Source organism: Astyanax mexicanus, chromosome 1 (genome assembly GCF_023375975.1).
Source record: "Astyanax mexicanus isolate ESR-SI-001 chromosome 1, AstMex3_surface, whole genome shotgun sequence".
Taxonomy (NCBI): domain Eukaryota; kingdom Metazoa; phylum Chordata; class Actinopteri; order Characiformes; family Acestrorhamphidae; genus Astyanax; species Astyanax mexicanus.
Window position 1 is genome coordinate 34,804,188 of NC_064408.1, and position 20,709 is coordinate 34,824,896.

Sequence of the window (20,709 nt, forward strand, 5' to 3'; positions counted from 1 at the left end):
ACTGCCCCCCTCTATCTGGTCGTATGTGGGCGTGACAAAGGCGTTCTCTGCGTCGTCCAATTAATGCTATTCTTATTTCCTATGAATTTAAAAATATAAATTTGTATTTAAAAATATAAATGTTTGAGCTTTATTACACTGTCTGCAGCATATAGGCAAACGTTTTTAATTAAATTTTATATTAATGTTTTAAAAACCCACCAGAGACCTAAACAATCTCCGCAATCTTTCTTCTCACTGTATTACTCTGATCAGAGTCCCTGTAAATCAGCAGGGATTTAATATAAAAGGCAGGGGATCTTGAAACTTCTCCATGCTTCTCTGGACGCTTTAAAGCGGAACTAAATTGTTTTCGTACACTGCGCCGAGAACACGTATCAGGCGAACACTTGCTCTCTGATTGGATAGACGCATTGCGTTGGACGGATTAATTTGAACAAAGTTCAGCTCAGCTCAACTTTTCATTGCATCGCATCCCCCGGAGGCCGACAACATTTTTTCTGCTGTAGACTGAAAACATTTGGGTTTGACATTAAAAGATAAATATGAGACAAAAGATCAACATTTCAGTTTTTATTTCCAGATATTTACATCTGGATCAACATCTGTGATGTTGAATAAAACAAAATATGTACAAAATAATGTACATAAATGTGTGTTTAAAAAAATCGAATCATGCCACCAATGAAAAAAAATATTTGACGCGTCCACAAGGTGGAGCCACACGATCGTTTTTAACGTTTTAAAATACTTATTTTTAACAATCTTATGGTTAAACCAAAAAATACAAAAAGTATATCGGTAAATTATTACTAAACGTCTGTTTTATTAGTTGGGATTAAAAATAACAAAGAAAAACTATAAGATCAGAAGAGGAGTGTCTACATGTGTCTCCTTTTTGCTGAAAAACTCAGAAATGACTGAAAACTCAGAAATGCCGTCAGATTTTCACAGCAATATTCTAAGCCTTCCCAAAAGAGTAGAGGCTGCTGGGCAAACCCCCTGTTAATAACCTTAGCTTCACAGAGTTTAAATCCTTAAAACAGCTCGTGTACTGACTGTAACAAAATGAAAAACTTAAAACAGTGTTTCTCAGCTCAGCTCCTGGAGGCCCAGCACATTTAGCGCTTTCTCCAGCCAGTGTTGCCAGGTCCTTCAAAAATATCCATCCCAAAGTCAGTCTACCACCTAATTATGAAAACCCGCCCTTCAGAAGCTTAAACAAGCCCAAAATATCTGTCTGTCATATGTCTGAAGCAAATGGTAAAACACTTAGTGTAACTTAGTATAGTGTGACTTAGTTTATAAGGGATTTATTATCAGTATTGCTATTTATTTTAAGTCATTAATAATATTGTAATATTAGTGTTTTATTAGTTATTTTATAACAGTTGTATATTCCAATCATAGTAACATAATTAGCAACAAAAAAGAATTGACTTTTACTTATTACTTTCTGTTTTTGCCCCTTCTGAGCTCTCTTCTCTCCTCTTTAACATTTCTTTAAGGAAGATTGATTTTAGTGTCGATACACGTTTGCCCGCCGTGTTGATACAAGGCAACACCCACTTTTTTGTTTTTTGGCGGTCGCGGTCATTTTAAAGTAGCCCAAAAACCGCACCCCGCCATCCCTGAAATTTCATCCGCGACTGGATTTTTTAACAAGACCAATTTGGCGGGAAAACCGCGAACCTGGCAACTCTGTCTCCAGCCTAAAACACCTGATTCAACTAATTAGCCCATTATTGAGTTAAAGCGCGTGGGTTTGCAGGGTTTCTCAACACAAGGGCTGCGAAATACCCTTCGCGAGCCCACTCTCAGGAGGAAACGGCCGTAAAGGACCGGTAACCTCACTTTAACCCCATTCAGCCCCTGTGTTCATTGCAATGGACATTTTGTATTTTTGCACGTAATACTGATTGAGACCTTGTCCGTCAGAATAGACATTTATCAGCCAATCAAAATAAACGTCTGCAAACTGAAGTAAAGCATGGCAACATCCTAGATAATGAATAAACAAATTTTCCCTCCATACTGTTATAAATTTTATTTTTTTGTTTAGAAATACTTCATAAAATAGAAAACTAATATAAAGGGTATACAGATGTTAAACAAAACACGTAATTGCAATGGACATAAAAATGTAAATACATGAAATAAATATTTATTAATTTAGTCTTTATTTTTAAGTCCATTACATACACACTAAAAACAGAGGTAGGAGGTAACATTCCTGTACTCAATGGTACACTTTTCATAATTGTAACCTTGAAGGTATAATGTTGGTCTTTACAGGGTCATATTTGTTCCGTCTAGAGTACAACGACTTTCCTAAAAGCAGGGAATACAGATTTGTACCACTGAACCAGCCAAATGTACATTTGCTATTCTGTATCACTGTAAAAAATAACTAATATAGTAAAAAAAAAAGAATCTTTTGATGCCGTTAATTGTGGATCATTTTTACTGGAACGAAAAACATTCACAAAAAGTTACTCTATGGTACCTCAATATAAGATACAGCCACAGCGACAAGCTTAGTCTTTTAAGTACAAATCTGTACTTATTTTTCTTAGTGTGTACATTTTAATTTGTTTTATCACTGGAACATCAGGTCTGAAAGGGTAAAATACGGGTAGATTTTTTTTTCAATGTTTTTCTTTGATTTTTAAACATCAAAGAAAAAGACAGAAATAAAAATACATCGCATAAATAACTCGTAGGCACCTGTTGCAATTAGCTAAATCAAGATGGAGGTTTTAGACGAACAACCAATGGAGACAATTGATATAAATGTAAAAACAATAAATAAATAATTAAAAGAAATAAATATGATAGAATTGAAATAATCATAAACTATTATTCAGGCTCTAATTGTCATGTGCACAGAAAAAAAAAACAATTTTACGCAGAAGGTTTTGTTTTCTTGTGGATCGCTTTATAGTTGTTGGGTGGGACGTGGAAAATGTTTAAAACACTAAAATGTGCAGTGAAGTCCACCCAGCTTGTCTCAGCACAAGAACTGAACGTGTGTGTTAAATTCTCTTCTTCTCTGTTGGTGTAAAATAAAATATTGCAGCTCTAAAACGAGAGGTATGCTGCAGTAAAACAGTTCAGAGCTGAAACAACACCATACACAATACAACTAACCCGGAAAATCAGTAATGAAGGAACTAAATGCTGTAGATTAATCGGAACACGGGAAGGCTCAGGTTGATCAGGACTGCAGAGAGAGATCGGCGTGTGTTCAGTGTGTAAGTGAGGGTTTGGGTGTTGTGGGGGGAGCAGGGGGATGAATTTGAGGTCAGGGGTAAGAAGGGCACCTTCAGCCCGGAGCTGCAGGCCTGACACCTGCCCACCACTCTACAGCCAAGAAAGAGTGATCACTACTGACCACTAACTACACACAAGTTCACACAAACACACAAACACATACACTCAACTGCACACACCGCTTCATACCGTTTTCAACCGGAGGATTTTACTGTTAACAACGGGGTTAATAAACAGTTTTAATTTAAATTATAATACGTTTTAATAATTCATATAATGAGAACATGTTTAATAACAGCTGCAATGATAGCATGTCTATAGTGTTATATTATATTGTTCCAAATGATAATATTATATTATAATGGTCATTTTTTTGTATAACTAAATATTTGACTATTATTTGTAGTGAAACAATTATAGTCTGCTATTTTCTGCACATATAATAATGATAATAATAATAAAAAAATAATAATATAATAAACCCAGATTCCAAACGTTTATTGAATCAGTTGAATTCATCTCTAATGCAGACGTTTTATTTGTACACATCGATTTTCAACGTCATGGTTTTATATGTAGGCTATTATTTGTATTTAACATTACATGCATTAAATATATATATATATATATATATATATATATATATATATATATATATATATATATATATATATTGTTTGTATTCTATATAAAACATATTAGATAATTCTATATTATATTGTTAGAATAATAATGGTAAATGTTTAGGTAAATATATTTTGCCTAAAAGTAATGAGTGTATAAGAGCCCCAACCTTTCAAAGCCTTTAAATAAACATTGATTTAATGTTTGAATTTAAACACTAACCGATGCATATTATGTTAAATGATAAATAAAGGTTGCAAATGCTGTTTTACAATTATCAACATTAAAATATGAAATGCAACCCAAAAAACTAACGTTTAATCAATGTCTGCTATAAGGGGAATCAGTCGTAGCTGAGACAGAGCTGAGTGAACCGCTGAACTCTCGGTAAGCGCTGCTGCGGGGATTTCCCGCTTAACACGGAGCGCAAGACCTATCAGCGTTATCACACACTCCGCTATTTACGGAGGCACAGTGTGTGTGTGTACAGAATGTAAAACTGTGTGTTTAGAGAGAGTGAGCGGGTGTTTTAATGAGTGGAGGTGAGCGTCTCTGTGTGTTATTGAGTGTGTATGAGTCAGCGCGGTCCAGTCTGGCCGCGCGAGTTCTAAACATTCCACAGCAGAAGTGTGGCGCGCGCTCCGTCCAGAGCCACTGGAACACAACACTCATTATGATAAAGAGCGCGCGAGCTCCGGGGGTGGCGTGTTTTTGGCGCGTGTGGACAGGAGGAGGGGGGGGGGGGGGGTTCAGGGGCTGAGTGACCAATGAGAGGAGGCGGACGAGAGGATGATTTTAGAAAAGGATGAGAGAGAGAGAGAGAGAGAGAGAGAGAGAGAGAGAGAGAGAGAGAATGTGAGAAAGAGAGACAACGATAGAGAGAGAATATGAGAGAGAGAGAGAATATGAAAGAGAGAGAGAGACAATATTAGAGAGAGAGAATATTAGAGAGAGACAGACTATAAGAAAGAGAGAGAGAAAGAAGATAATATGAAAGAGAGATAGAAAGAACATTAGAGAGATAGAATATGTGAGAGGGTAAGAGAGAGAGAGATAGAGAGAAAGAAGATGAGTGTGTGTGAGAGAGAGATAGAAAGTGAGAGACAGAATTTAAGTGTGTATTTGTGTGTGTGAGAGAGAGAGAGAGAGAGAGAGAATATGAGTGAGTGTGTATGTGTGTGTGGAAGAAAGAGAGAGAGAGAGAGAGAGAGAGAGATAGAGAGAGAGAGCAAAAGAGAGCAGGTTTAAACTATAATTGGACGATCGAGGAATGAACTCGCTCCTGATTGGCTGCATCACAGATTCGGGAGAGAGTTATTCGTGAACGCGCAAATGTTTCATATTTTAATCTAAAAATAAAGAAGCTGAATTTCTGCCTCCGCTCTGAGAGAAAACACACCACAGCGGAGCTCTGCACAGCCATGGACTGAGACACGGTAATTATTATTAATATGATCATTAGTATTATTATTATTATAACAACATATTAATAATAATATGTTACTTCGTATCATTTATATACTGTATTTGGTAACACTAAAATAACAATGTGTGTGTTATGTGTATATTTTAGTATTTTTGTGAGGAAGTGTTAATTTCGGGTGATTATGTTGAGTCTATATTTAAACACACCTGAAGCTCGTAGCCTACTGATTTTCGCTCGGGTTCGTTTTTCTCGGTAAAACGAGGGGAATCGTTTAATCGCAAATTAAAAGCGTTTCTGGAACCGAACATTACATCCCTTTATGATAAATATGTTTATGTACTGGCGTGTGTGTGTGTCTGTGTCCAGCTCGCGCCGTGTGTCCACGCTGTAACATGGCGGACGGCTTCCAGGAGCAGCTGCAGGTAAAGTAATATAATAACATAAATAATATTATTTTTAATTCATTAATAAACATATAATAGGCATATCTATATATATTCATAAAAATGACGTGTCCTTATATGTAGACGTGCTTTAAAATAAATTATTAAATACATATAGTAAAATAAATATTAAAATAATAATAGTAAAAATAATAATAATATCAATAATAATACATGTTATGTATGACTGTATAGATAACAATTGAACAGTATGTTTTTTATGAGTAAAATAAAAATATATATTAATATTAGGTATACTAACACATACCTAACTAACAAGTACTGTTACTACTAATACTACTAATAATAACGAAAGCAAATAATCGGAATATTAATTATATATTTATGTTCTTTTTAAATCATCATTTGTCATTTGAACAATATTTGATCAAGCCTCTTAAATATCTTTCTATCTGTTTCTGTAACTTGTAGCAGCCTGGTGTATTGATGATTATCATTCTTATACCTTATAATACTTTTTCTGTTTTTTTTTTATTTATTTGATATTTTAAGAATTTCCAAACGAATTAAACGTTTTAATGCATTTGATGTTATATAGGGCTCTGTCTCAAAACATCTACCTCTTCTCATCTACCACTTCACATACTCTTACTAACTTCATGCATTTTATACACTGTGTGGTTTGATAGTATGTGAGTTTGTATGTATGCTTTGGTCATTTTAATCCCATTTAGTTTGGCTCAAAAGTGGTCCACATTCCTTAATGATTGGTCACAGAGAACAAGAAATATACAAAAATAAATTATACTGTAAATAAAATATTACAATAATAATAACAATTTATTCTTCTTATATTTAAAGGCACTGATGAAATACTGGTAATGTATTATTTATTCAGTAGAAGTGTATCATAAAAGAGCAGACAAAATATGGGTTCCAACAACCATAACTAACCCACTTTCAGGTGTGTTTCAGGTTCAGGTTTTAGCCACATGTCTTAGTGTGCATTATCAATGATTTGAATGATGCAATTATTTATATTAAGTGTAAATATAGAACAAAACTACACTGTTTCAGTGTAATGTGTAAACAGTAACTCTATATCTGTGAATATCTGAACAAAATTATAATAATACAAATGATCAGTTAGTCCATCTCTTAGACATTATGGTAACCATGTCATCTCTTACACAGGGCCTGGAGGGGGTCAAAGTACATCTGCATGAGCGGGAACTGTGGAGGAAGTTCCATGAGGTCACTACGGAAATGATCATCACCAAGGCAGGCCGGTGAGGACAGCAGTGTTAATGTTGTGAAGATGATTTGTGGGCAGTGCTGCAGTTGGGCTGTGTTACTGTAGATGCTGTTATTTACTGAGAACACTGACTGCAGGGTCTCTTATCTGAGAGTCTTACAGAGCCCTGAGATACAGAGACTTCTGTACTGGTTACTGTCTGAATTCTGACATCAAGTAGAACTTTTTAGGATGCCCTAAATAAATATATGCCCTAACATAGACTATTAGATACAAAAGGCATTTCTAGATACTGTTTGAAGTGGTGTATCTGAACAGTGAGATTGTTTTAACCAGTAAAACAGGCATGTACTTTTTGTCAGTACAGTTACTAATATGTTGATTAGAAGAAAAGAGTTAGAAGAACACAGGTTTGGTTATTCATCTCTGTGACCTTCAGACACTGTATTGATTAGTTCAGGTCCACCAGCAGATAACCTGATTTACTTTAATGAAGATCTGGTTAGATAAACAATGGGAAATTGCACAGTACAGTAATATGTAGTAATTTCAGGATACAGGATGTTATTGGAAACATTTGTACTGTTTTACTGTATACTATATTTATGTAAAGGCTTATGCAATGGTTTAGGCATCCTTAACCAAATTAAACATTTTGTCACATCCCACAAGTGAAGTATTGTGCCAGTATGCTGAATTGTGATCTTTCACATTATTACAGATGTGTGTTAGTGATGTGCAGTTCTTTGCCCCCCCCTGCCCTGCACATGCCTGCTTTGACACTGAATTAAATGAAATGTTCTCATTCTTGCTGCAAGAGTGAACATTGCAGTGGATGTGTTCTTGTCTGTACTTTTAGCTTCTCTTGACATTATCTTCCATGAGTCAAATTTAGCTGTATTACTCAAAAGTTAGCTGAATTGTTTACAAATATAATTAAAACTCGCAAATAAACAAACAAACAAGCACATAAAACATTCACATTTATGTAGGTAATCAGGAAACTTTAATAACTTAAACTCTTATAATTTGGTCACAAAAATAATGTATGCAGAATATATGTCAGAAATTATCACAACACATCTAGTGTTTAAATGTTATCAGAAAATAATATGAAATAAAAATGTGGACAAAGACACATATGTGGACAAAACTATTCAGACACCTGCTTATTCATTGTAAGTTTATCCTGCTTTGTCTCTTGTGTCTTGTCTGAGACTTTTTACTAAATTTTCTGTGAGAATCGAATTGCTTTTAGCAACAAAAGCAGTTGTGGCGTTGATTACCACCAAATCTGACTCCCAACTCCTCAACTGATCCCAGAAGATGTGGATGTTTTAGAGCTCTACTGCTTCACATCTCATTACTGGTGGGGGGGCGTTTTACCCCTCCAGCCCACGCCTGGCATTTACATGGCATGGTGCCCATATGTTTATGGATTTTTGCTCCAGAGAGTCCTATTCTATTGGCAGTACTTCTCTGTAGGGAATAAACAAGCTCTGCATGTGCTTTTGCACATGTGTTTTTGCACACCTTGCCTATTGCACAGCTTGCCCATCTTTTTTTTTTCTTTTTACAGATTGCTTTAAAATGATCCATTGAAAGGATTTGTAGTTTATAGTGCAAAATCCTGTCAAGAGAGCACAGCAGGAAAACACCAGTTGGTCATAACTAGCAGAACACTGAACTCTTTTCCTTCAGAGTGTGTATGAATGTAGATCAGCGAGTTATAGAGTTTAAGCTTATTGACTTTTTCACACTCTCTGTTGTGGTCGTTGTTCACAGGCGAATGTTCCCAAGCTACAAAGTAAAAGTTACAGGTCTACACCCCAAAGCCAAATATATCCTGCTGATGGACATAGTGGCTGCTGACGAACATCGGTACAAGTTTGCAGATAACAAATGGTAAGATCTTTAATTACTTCACGAATAATGGTAAACAGAATATTAGATGGTTCTGAAAGTTTCTTAGCATGGATGTTTTGTTATAAAATGCATTGTAAGACCCCAAACATACCTGTGGCAAACAGTGTCCCAGATATTTGTTGTAAAACCTTAATGTGAGGGAGTTTTTAGACGCATTATACTCTTTAAACGTGTGGTTCAGTTTATCCCCACTGCCATAAGTCATGTTTTAAACCCAAAGTTCATTGAATTACTACACTTACATAATACCTTAAATAATAAAAAAAGTACTTTACTAAGATATAATTTGAGAATGGTCAAGAAAGTGTATTGCATTACTTATAAGTGATTTAAATGTTTCCCTCCCTGTACTCAGGTCAGTGTGTGGTAAAGCTGAGCCTGCCATTCCAGGGCGACTTTATGTTCACCCTGACTCTCCCGCACCTGGAGCCCACTGGACCAGACAGCTTGTGTCCTTCCAGAAACTCAAACTCACCAACAACCACCTCGACCCATTCGGCCATGTGAGTGATAACATTTAAAGAGTAATTTGTGGCTTGTGGAGAACACACTATATTTAAAATAGGCACTTAAAGACCTGTCCGCTTAGTAGAATGCTTCCCTCCTAAAAAAACATATGCACTCAACATTTAAATGTTAAAGGCTACAATATTAATGTACAATTAATGATAAATCATTAATTCACAAGAACTATTAAATAAAGAAAGAAGGTTTTACAGTAAATTGACTCTTAACTGTTGGAGTTTCCTCTCTGTTTGTCTATTTTACAGATCATATTAAACTCCATGCATAAGTATCAGCCTCGTCTGCATATAGTAAAGGCAGATGAGAAGAACAGCTTTGGCTCCAGCAACACAGCCTTCTGCACACATTCGTTCCCTGAAACAGCCTTCATTGCTGTCACTTCCTACCAGAACCACACAGTAAGTGCAGGTGCGGCCATAAATGGATATGTGGATTGTTAAATATTTGATTTTAGATCTCTTATTGCTCAATATTTTTCAGATCACTCAGTTGAAGATTGAGAACAACCCATTTGCCAAGGGTTTTCGTGGTAACGAAGAAATTGAGATGCACCGGATGCCCCGTACACAGAGGTGAGAATATTGTCCAAACATATATAAAGTTCTATAGAAAGACTTTCATTAAAGAGTGTCTAATCTGAGTGTGATAGGATTTCGGCTCTTCCTCACGAATATTCATACATGCACCTTTGACTGACTAACAGCACTGGAAGGCAGTGAGATGAACAACAGTTAGAAACGTTTTAAAATAAATACAGGTACACTAATAACAGTCTTTGTAATGTCATATGTTACTTTACAACATGTGTAATGCCCTCCTAAGTGCAGCCACCGACCTAGTCTTAGAGTCTCTGTAAAATGCAAATTCCACTGGTGATCCTATGTAAACCTATGTAAACACACAGAGGTGGGTAGTCCAGGTCCAGAAAATAAAAATCCACCCGTGTTTTGTTTTACTTTTAACTACTTTAACTATTTTAAACAGACACCTATCTTTATCATTGTACTTCGCTGGTGGTGTTAAATAGACAAATTCTAACCATTTGACCAAACTGCCATGTTGCTCCTAAAGCTGTTAGTTAGCCCCTATCTAATGAGATGTGCCTGGCTGGCTTTAGCGGTCTGTGGGCGGTGAATTCATGGGTAAATGCAGACACTGTGCTTTTCTTGATCGACTCATTTTCCTGAACATTTTCTTTTACTTACTACTGCAGACAATGGCGGTTGAGGAAGAGTTTCTTGTGCAGCATCGTATACAACTCAAGAGAGACCTATTGTATTTCACAAAGAACAAGAAAAAGTGGATTTTAGCAGAAGAACACATTTAAACCAACACACTCAAACACAGTAGTTACAATAAATTGTGTGTTCATTTATTTGTATTTACTGCTTAAAAGATGGGCTCCTAGACACAACTAAGTTGGGTATTTTTAAGCCGTTGTTACGTTTCTAGAATTTTTTAAGCTTGGCCAAACTCGGATTAGGCTGTCTTTTCGAGTCAAAGCACTGAGGGAAGGTGGAACAAAAGTCAAGACTGCATGTTGCTTGTTGACCTTATTGGATGTGACACACATGAGGAGGGATATTTATAGCATAGAGAGCAAGCAGTGCAGTGAGTAAAACACTGCATTACAAACAGGGGTCATTGACGGGGTAGTGTGTGTGCGTCTGAGCGAGACACAGAGAAAGTGTGTGTGAAAGAAATGTACTGTGCCTATATGCAAGATTAAATTTGTGTTTATTGTCACATTACGCTTTGTGCAGTATTAAAGAGGAATTTATTTTTATTTTGAATATTCCTGACAGCACTAAGGTGAAGTAAGAAAAAGCACAGGGAGGACAAGGATGGCTGCTACTCAGCCGTTTCTGTTTTTATTCATTCACTGTGAAATTGCATTAGGACAGATTAGCAGTGCAAGCTAACTGTAGGACTTGATTGGTTATCCAACTCCCTTTTGTGAACCCCTTTTGAGCATGGCCAGAAACACTCTTCACTGCCCCCCTAAAGCCTAAACCTAGACCCAGACACTCCTTAACTGCCTTAACTTGCTAACCTAATACCTCCATATGCTTTGCTAAGTGAGTTCCAGAAATAAAGGCAATGAGTCAACATGACCCTGTGAAACTGACCGTAATAATGTCATAGAAGATTGCTCTTAAAGAGTTTTTCCTTGGGTACTTTCTTGTGCAAAAAGAGGTGAAGTTGTGATGGGTTGAGCATGCTTCACTGTTTCTCTGTTAAGCCAATGCTTTATCTCTGAAATGCTTATATTGCCAATAACCTTAAGCAGATTATATGGTGCTACAAAAGAACCTTAGCTTCTATTTATTTAGGATATTTTTTACTTTTTTATCTTACCCTGTCATGTGTTTACCCTAGAGCTGGGCGATATGGAAAAAAATCTTATCACGATATAGTTTTCCATATCAGTCGATATCGATATGTATCACGATATAAATCAAATCACGTAAAAGACGGATTAAAAACAAATTAATCCACAGCAAAAATTTTCCACGGCAGAAAAAAAAACTTGGGCTATTAGCTCAATATTAAATATTTCGTTTGTTTAGAAATTATTTTATATTCTTAAACCATGTTAAATTATATTAGATTAGTAGGGCAGGCCCGAATAGCGTTTTTTGAGCTCAGAATATTCGGCACTGATTGGCAGCGAATATTCGTTTTTAAAAAGACGGATTAAAAACTGATTAAAGTAAAACAAAAAATGCAACTCACGGCCCCTTTAATTCACCAAAAACTTTTCCAGGACCCGGCCTGAAAAAAATATATTTCCCACCTTTTCCTCAGCTGGGTCGGGCTCAAGAAAATGATATGTGATGGGCTGTTTTTTTTTGTTTGTTTCAAGGATTCAAGGAGATTTTATTGTCATTCGCATCTTATGTGGTACATGAGGTGGAACGAAATTGTGATCTCATGATCCAGTTTACAGTTTGTTTAAGCACTTAGGCTTTTGTACTGCTGCAGTGCAATATTTCGATTTAATATTTTGAAATTCGTTAGATTTTATTTCTTTTAGCATTTTGAACTTAGATAATTTGTTTTTTTTTTCCAATTTCACATTTATTTTTTCTGTTCGTTATGTTCTATCGGTTATTTACTTTGCGTTTTTTTGTAGTATTATTTTATTTTTTTTACTGCCTGCTGTTCAATATTTCGAATTTATATTATGAAATTCGTTAGATTATATTTCTTATTGCATTTTGAGCTCACTTTAGTTGGTTATTTTCCGAATTCATATCTATTTTTCTGTTATTATTAAATAGTTTATTAGCTTAGCTTGTCATTTTTTACATTACATTACATTACATTTGGCAGACGCTTTTGTCCAAAGCGACTTACAATAGTCAAGTACAATGTAAAATAAGTTTAAAGGTAAAACATCATTGGATAGGGATAAAAGGAGGTAAAAGGGGAATAAATTTTCACTGATTTTTAATGAATGTTGATTTATTAATTTAAAAGCTGTACCTAAGTATTTTAAGCCAGACAGACACTGTGTGATTTTTATTGAGTTCATCTGCACTTTTAAATGGTTTGTCCTGTAGGAAATACACGCGATTTATATGCTGACACTGTTGTCTGACTGAGGAGCTGCTTTCCGTCAAATGCAGCCTGTAGGCAGGAAAAAATCCAGCCAGAACCGACCATATCATGAGCCAGTTTTAAAGCCACTAATTTAGTAGAGCATTAAACTACAAATCTGAGATGTAGCTGCTGTACTTCTTAATCTCTGCCCCCAAAACGGTGCATTAACTTGCTTGACAGACGCGTCAAATGCCCCGAGAGCACGCGCGGCGCGCAGCGCACCGATTAATTCATGCGTTGAGCTTTAAACGCGCAGCTGAGCTGTAATTGGGGAAATATCACAAAAATCACAGTGTGATTTGTTACATTAAAAAACAGACCATTTTCTTTCACCTATAACCTGACAGGGCCCAAGGAAAGCGGTGTTCTGGACCAGCCCGAGTTCATGCAGCGCCTGAGTCAGGCTGGCGTTCAAGCTCGGGTTCGGGTTCGCGTTCAGGCAGATAATCTAAATGATAAATGATTTTGTGTTTTTGCACTTGGGCCATAAGCTCAATATTAAAAAGTTCGTTTGTTTAGAAATTATTTTATATTCTTAAACCATGTTAAATTATATTAGATTAGAGGAAAGTAATTTAGACATCATTCTTAAGGTGTTTTTGTCCTGTTACCGCTCCGCAAAAAAACTCTTCTTTTAATCCCGCGCCCGCCACATACACATTTTTGCCGCACCTGCCCCGCGGTCCTAATATAAATTGAATTAATTACATTTAGTGCTTAAAATTTACTTAAAATGTATTTAAAACGCGCTGAACAGTCCGGCCGTTTATTCCCACAGTCCAAACACTATCGTTGTTTGCGTGTGTTGGTCAATACTCCACTTTTCTTTAGGGTTTTTTGTTGCATGCATGAGAATAACTGCGTGATATTACAATTTTCTTAACTATTTATTAATTTGCTCCAGCGTCCTCTGGATTGGTTACACGTTTTGTGTTTTCGTTGGTCAGCTGACTTGGATCAGATCCAGCCCCAGTGGTACTTGGCTGAGCATGCAGTTCAGCGTGATCACGTGCTGCGCCCGTTTGCGGCGCTACTTAGACGGGAAATGGAAATGAATGTTTATCGAATTCTATTGCACAGGCTTATCATCGTCATCGAGGGAAAAATTATCGCGAAACAAATCGATATCGTTATATCGCCCAGCACTAGTTTACCCTTTTTAGGTCTTTGTCAGTCCCCTAGCACTTTCCTAGCTCTTCTAGCCTTGTTATGTGCCCTACACTCCAAATGTACCATACTACAGCAAGGCTACATCTTATACCCTATGTAGGCAACATTTCCTAGGTAATTTGTTTCTGATCTAATTGTCTCATTTCCTCCCCTCTATAGTAAGGAGTATCCACTGGTACCACAAACCACTGTTCGCATGAGAGTGACACCATCACCCCCTGATTCCCTGGCACCTTACAACCTCCCACACGGACTGAGCCCTGACTACATTAGTTCAGAGTCTACAGGTATGAAAACATATGTTTCAAATGAGTAAGGTCAATATGTGTTGAATGTTATGAATACAGAAACACATGCTAAAAATTGTATAGCTGTTAGTTTCAGTTTGGTGCCTTTTTATTTTCTATGATTGTTGATGAAAGTTAAATGTTTGTCATACATTTGCAGGCTTTAAAAGGCACCTTACCCTACACTTTCCTTGTTTGGTATATATATTTTTTGAGATCGTTTATAACAGATACATTCTCCACATATCTTGTAACCTCTTTTTATCCCTTATATTTTAACAGGTTCTTTGTTCGTTGTTTTAAATCATTCACAAACATAATTTGAATGGGTGTAGCTAAACTGTGATAGGCTGGATCTTGGACCTTAAAGAAGGGCTATGTAATCTTGACAGAAATTATGCATACATAATTAAGATATCCACAAATGTCTTGATTTGGTCATACTAATTATCATACAGATAAAAATCACACATTTGTTTGTGGAGCAGATAGATAAAACTGATTGTCTAAAACTCTGATATGTCTTTTTTTATTGTGTTTCTCTTCTCAGGAAAACAACACAAACTTTCACCTGAAGACAGTTCTTTCCCAGATACCCCATCCACACAGAACCCTTCTTACCCTCTCCTAAATTATCCAGTGTCTCCTGACCTCGGGCTGGGAAACAGCACCCCATACAGTGTGGATTCAGCCCAGCATCAGCCTTGTATGTACACTGGCTCACAGTCTGGGGGCGTGGACGAACTCATGTGGGAATCTTACGCTGAATGCCCTTCCTACTTGACCTTTTCCTCTTCTCGAGAAATAAGCGGGTCGTTTGACCACACCCCTGACCCCTCCCTGGACATCTACTCTCAGTACACCTGTGAGGTGGGTGTACAGTCGCACTGCCCTGTGACTGATTACGCTCTATACACGTGCAGCCACCCCATGGGCCAGAATCACTGTGGAGGGGTAGGATGGTGTGGAAGAAGCTGAGTATGTGTGTGTGTGTTTTCATAATTGTTTGGTGTAATAACTTATAATAACTCATGAGAAAGATTTTATAGGCATTTAATTCTTCAGACGTCTGAATCCCATGCTCCTACCACTTAACCCAAACCCTTTACTTAGGTAGGTCTGAGTTTTAGGATATTTCAGAGGCACATTCAAAATGGAGGATTATGAGAAATCACTGGCAAGATGGCTTTGCAAGCAATCAAACAATCCAAATGTAGAATTTTATTTGTTAAAAATTGATCTGATGCATTGTTTTAGCTTAATGTAGTTTAAGTGTACTATGGCCATATTTTTCATTAAGAAACACTCATTAAGAAATTGCTCATAGTGCATCTCTGTAGCTAGCTAGCTAAATTTCCTATTCCACCTGAGGCTTAACTGAGGCTGCTGCATTTAAGGTGGAATTAAAAAAAGACTTACTTTAGCTCCCTATCACAGAGTTCAGCTGTGAGGTTGCTGAAATTTACAGATTCTCTGTTGTTTATAGAGCACTGCTAGGTGGCTGGTAATAAAGCAGTGCTTTTGTTTGTTTCTTTTTTTTTAAATATGTATTTGGTTTTTGAATGGTTGTCCCATTTTACGGGGAGGATTTCAACCACTTCCCCTTGTAAATTGGTTCCAAGGAAAAGGGTGACTCTGTAAAACAAGAGATGTTAAAAACAACTGAGAAATTAAATTTGTCCTTTTACACACTGTTTGAAATACAAAACATGTTCTGGTAATGCTGAGTTCCTAGACAGAAAATCCAGTTAGATTTTTTATTAGGGTTGTTGCTGTCGAGTTTTGCCTCTGCCTGATAAACAGAGCTTTATTGCAGCTGTAGAGGATGGACACTGTGAACCTTGTACTATAATTTAAACAGTACCTCAACTTTTAAACAGCCATAACAGATTCAGATCATTGGGTCTGTTCTCTTTCTCTCTCTTACACACACTACAGTAACGGACCCCTAGAGGGGAGCTTTTATTTTTGTTCTGTTTTAATCCCTCTCTCGATAACGAGGGGAGTTTGGCTACTACACACGTCAGCGCCTGGCAGAGCAACACTGACCGTAATGATGTTGTCATGGCTTCAGGCAAAACTGTATAGAGAGTGAATAGAAAGAGAGCGAGAGAGAGAGAGAGAGAGAGAGAGAGAGAGAGAGAGACTGAGAATAGAGAAAAAGAGACTAAGCAAGAGGGCGAGAGAGAGAGACAGACAGAGAAGGGTCATTTGGGGAATAGCAAAAAAACTAGTGCAGACTCAGGAATGATTCTCCAAATCTTATATAATTGTTTCCTAATTAAGGAAAGAATCTTTGAATTGTAATAAATTATTTTAGATTTGTTAGTTATTCTTTGTATATACTGCATAAGTTATTTCAAATACAGAAATAAATCTAAATTTAAAATAAAGACATGCATCTTCTAATCATATACATATTATTTGAGGTTTAGAAATAAATATTTAAAATCTAAAGAAAATCACTGCAGAGTGAGATATTCTAGTAGCATCTAAACTGTGGCATTTCCTACCATAAAGTAAAGCAATATTCCAACTGATCTCCATTCAGGAATTCAGAAATTTGATTTGCTGAATCAAATGAACAATCAAACAATTTTTATTTTATTTTACTGTTTTTTCACTGTGAACCTCCCTGTGTTTAACATTACTGTGTTTTGTGTACCACACACTAGTAATATTTCTGTTTCTTAAAGGTTTGAGTGAAAAATATAGTGTTTATGATTGAGAGAGAGTTCATATGTACAAAATATTTGCAGCAATAAGAAAATGAACATGAACGGTTTAAAATGATACATCATGTGTTCCCCTGTGTATTTATTGGTGCACTTTTGATAAATATTTATTTTTATTGCACAAAAGTTGCACACTGTGTTAAACTGTTTATGTGCTGCAGTATAGATTTAATATATTCTGTTGTTAAACTGTGTTTAATTGTAAACTAGTGTTTGTTAATGTGATTAAAGTGTTTTGTGTGAAAGCCGACGATGAAATAAAGTTGACGTATTGTATCTAAGAATTGTTCAGTTTTGTTAGTTCTGTATAAGATGGAAAATGATGTAATTATTATGTATTGTTTGAAAAGAATCTTATATTACTACAATTTCCTATATTTATTAAGAATTCATATTAAATATATAAACAAAATAGATATATGTGATGATACATAGTGGTCATGACAGGGTGACAGGGTCATCGTCATCCATTAGGATTTATGGATGATCCCCATCCTTCATGCGATCCATGGAGGACTAAGGTGATCTCCACAGGAGTAGGCAGGTGGTTTTACCATTATCGTTAATGTTAAGAAGTCATTCAACTGCCGAACATAAAGACAGTTCAAATATAAAAAAGTTCCCATTCTTCCAGTGCACACAAATCAGATATTCCACACAAGGATGGGTGATATGACTTAAAAAATCAAATGGCAATATGTTAAGAACCTTATAAACAAAACACTAATATTAAAGTATCAGTATTTACATTTCACACCAAAACAGCTAACATTTAATATAGTAATTATCCAACTGTGTATCTTAATAATATTTACTTTTATTTATTTTAAGTTGCACTCTTGGATTGTTTTGTTTGAAATAAGTAAAGTCGTCATGCTGCCCCCCCCCCCCCCCCTATTGTTTCCAAAACCTAATTTATACAAGACTGTACTCTTTTGAGTGTTATCCTCCCAGAAACCACACAAATGTCACAGGCAAAATTTTTGTTTATTAAATTACATACAGATGGCTATCTGTACAGCAGCTGAGATATTACAGTATGGTCATTTTTTATGTCTTGTAAAAAATAGTACTAGTAATAAAACAGCAATTCTAGTTCCATACCAATCCATTTTACATCACACACACTTATGTTCTTTTTATGTGACATCAGTTAACAGTTTGAGGGAATGAAATAAGAGAAACACAGTCAAGCACAAACCCATTATTAAAAAATGACATAAGGTTCAGATATGCTCATTCATATCAGTTCTTATATCTCCTGCGTGAGGCTTCACACTTAAGTTCTTTACTCACGTGACTTCACAACTTTCACACTTGTGTCATTCTAGAGGCCAAATGATTTATAGTGGAATACGACTATTGAGGCTGGAGTTCAAAGGGTTAACTAAGTCATCTGCACACTTATCAAAGCTCAATTTCAGGAATTGGAGGGAAAAATTACATCTTCAGAGAAGAGAGCAACCGTAAATTGTGGCGGCATCCAGTCAATCGCACTGATCTACGCCTCTGACTCTCTCCATCTCCCAGCCATAAACCCTTATTTGGGTTAAATGGTGCTCTTTGAGATGCAAGTCCTAATAACATTAGAGGCTAATATCAGTGAAGGAAATCAGCCTTTAGCAGGGTGCGCAGAGGCCCTGGACTGCGCCTTAAATAGCAGGAAGATTCCGCCAGAGTTAAATGATGCTATTAGCTCGCCAAGAGCTCGCTCAGATCACTTAATTGGCAGTAATTGTGGGATAGGCTTGATCGGGAAATTCACCCCAGGGTCAGCTTTGGAGAGATTTACTGGATCTTTAGGTCAGAGCAGAGATTTACAGTAGAAACTACCAATGTGGTCCAATGATGTCGCTTCAAATGAGGATGCAGCGGAAAACAGGTCTATAATGACAGCTTGGCAGAAAACAGGAATGTGTGTGTGTATGTGCTATATCTCTTGCTATATCTCACTAGTTTCTCATTTCATAATACAGGCAATACAACAATGTAACTTAAATATAGTAATAGAATAAAAAACATCCAATTTAAAGATGTCAGAAATAGTTTTCGTATAAACTGCATTAAGAAGAAAAAAATTCAAAAGAAAACTTTAAACAGATAAAGAGAAAATGAACCCATCACCAGCAGATAAACGGTACTCCCACTGCAGATCTGAAAACACCCACAGGTTTTTGTATTCATCCTTTAAGGATATGGATCTAATCAATTAACTCTTATTGAGTTTTTACAACAACAGACTACCACCGAGTCCAGACCTCAATATCATTGAATGTTTTCGTGAGGACTTTGAGAAGTAGATAATGCTCAGACTAAATTTGGTGGTGTGGAAGCACTGTCAATGAGTCTCCTGAAGAGAATGGAAGCTGTAATAGGGGTAAATGGTGCAATAAACACAAAAATATCTGATACTAGTAGTTTTAGGTGTTAAAGCTTCTGTGTCATCTATTGTTAAATCTTAAATTCAGCTTTTTTTTTTTGTCCTTATGCTAAAATATGAGGAACATGTTTGCCATGACCATTATAACTGAAAACAAAATACATAAAACACTGCACAGTGCTCTATGCCATATACACTTATTATTAAGTATTACTAACAGAATAGGAATTTTTGAAGCAAATTCCCAAGAACCATATTATTGCCGCCATGCCTAATGCTGGTTGTGAAGCAGTGAATTGGCAACAAAACTTGGCTTTATTGCGTTTTATTGTCAGATCAGAATTCATGCTGAATGGATGACAGCAGTAAGAAAGGTTTTCAGAGGCGGGATAAATGTCTCAGTTCAAACTAAACTAGAAGGCATATATCACAACCAAGGATGGGAAATATATTGTAAATATCAATATATTCGAAACTATAATGTACAGAACTTAAAAATTACCATACTGTAAATTCACATCTGCATTTTAAACACAAAAATAAAAACATGCTTTGTGTCTAAACAATCTGGTTGTTTGAGGGATGTCTCTCACAGAGTACACTTACAAAGACACAAAAAATATTAAAACACTAAAAATACGTAGCGTTTTGTTTTTGTTGTTACAAATAAATACAGGTGCTTTGTTTGAGTTTTTACTGAACATGACAACAGTAATGAGGATAAATACATAGGTTCAACAAAGTTTCTAAAAAAATCAAGGATTTAAAGTAAAGTAGAGGAGTGGGTGTGGCCTTTTTACAGTGAGCTTGAACCACTGCAATTTCTTCATAGGTCCTGAAGGAAGAAACCTTGTGTGAAACATTGTTTTTTTTTGTGTAAGAGTTTAGGACAATTAGTGATGTCAGTAACTCTAATCTGACCCTTTTTTTCAGTAACGAGTAATCTAACGCGTTACTATTTCCAATCCAGTAATCAGATTAAAGTTACTTATTTAAGTCACTGTGCGTTACTCTCTCTCTCTCTCTCTCTCTCTCTCTTTCTCTCTCCACCTCATCTCCTCCACACACACACACACACACACCGCTCCCTTACCCATT

At 36.2% G+C, this 20,709-nt stretch overlaps 1 protein-coding gene across 1 annotated transcript; it reads left to right on the forward strand.

The window, feature by feature from the left end:
* The first annotated feature begins 4,710 nt into the window (after positions 1-4,710).
* tbx5b (T-box transcription factor 5b) lies at positions 4,711-17,518 on the forward strand. The gene is made up of 9 exons (XM_007257514.4): positions 4,711-5,333; positions 5,690-5,745; positions 6,922-7,016; positions 8,768-8,887; positions 9,264-9,411; positions 9,679-9,831; positions 9,914-10,005; positions 14,369-14,496; positions 15,047-17,518. Exons 2-9 carry the CDS (start codon positions 5,716-5,718, stop codon positions 15,472-15,474), a joined length of 1,194 nt encoding a protein of 397 aa, XP_007257576.1. The 5' UTR covers positions 4,711-5,333; positions 5,690-5,715; the 3' UTR covers positions 15,475-17,518.
* The last annotated feature ends 3,191 nt before the right edge of the window (positions 17,519-20,709 follow it).

Excerpts from the sequence above, each read along its gene's own strand:
- tbx5b (XM_007257514.4), top strand. The coding sequence starts at position 5,716 with ATGGCGGACGGCTTCCAGGAGCAGCTGCAG. Across the intron at positions 7,017-8,767 it reads ATCATCACCAAGGCAGGCCG|GCGAATGTTCCCAAGCTACA; the intron begins GTGAGGACAGCA and ends CGTTGTTCACAG. Across the intron at positions 14,497-15,046 it reads CATTAGTTCAGAGTCTACAG|GAAAACAACACAAACTTTCA; the intron begins GTATGAAAACAT and ends TTCTCTTCTCAG.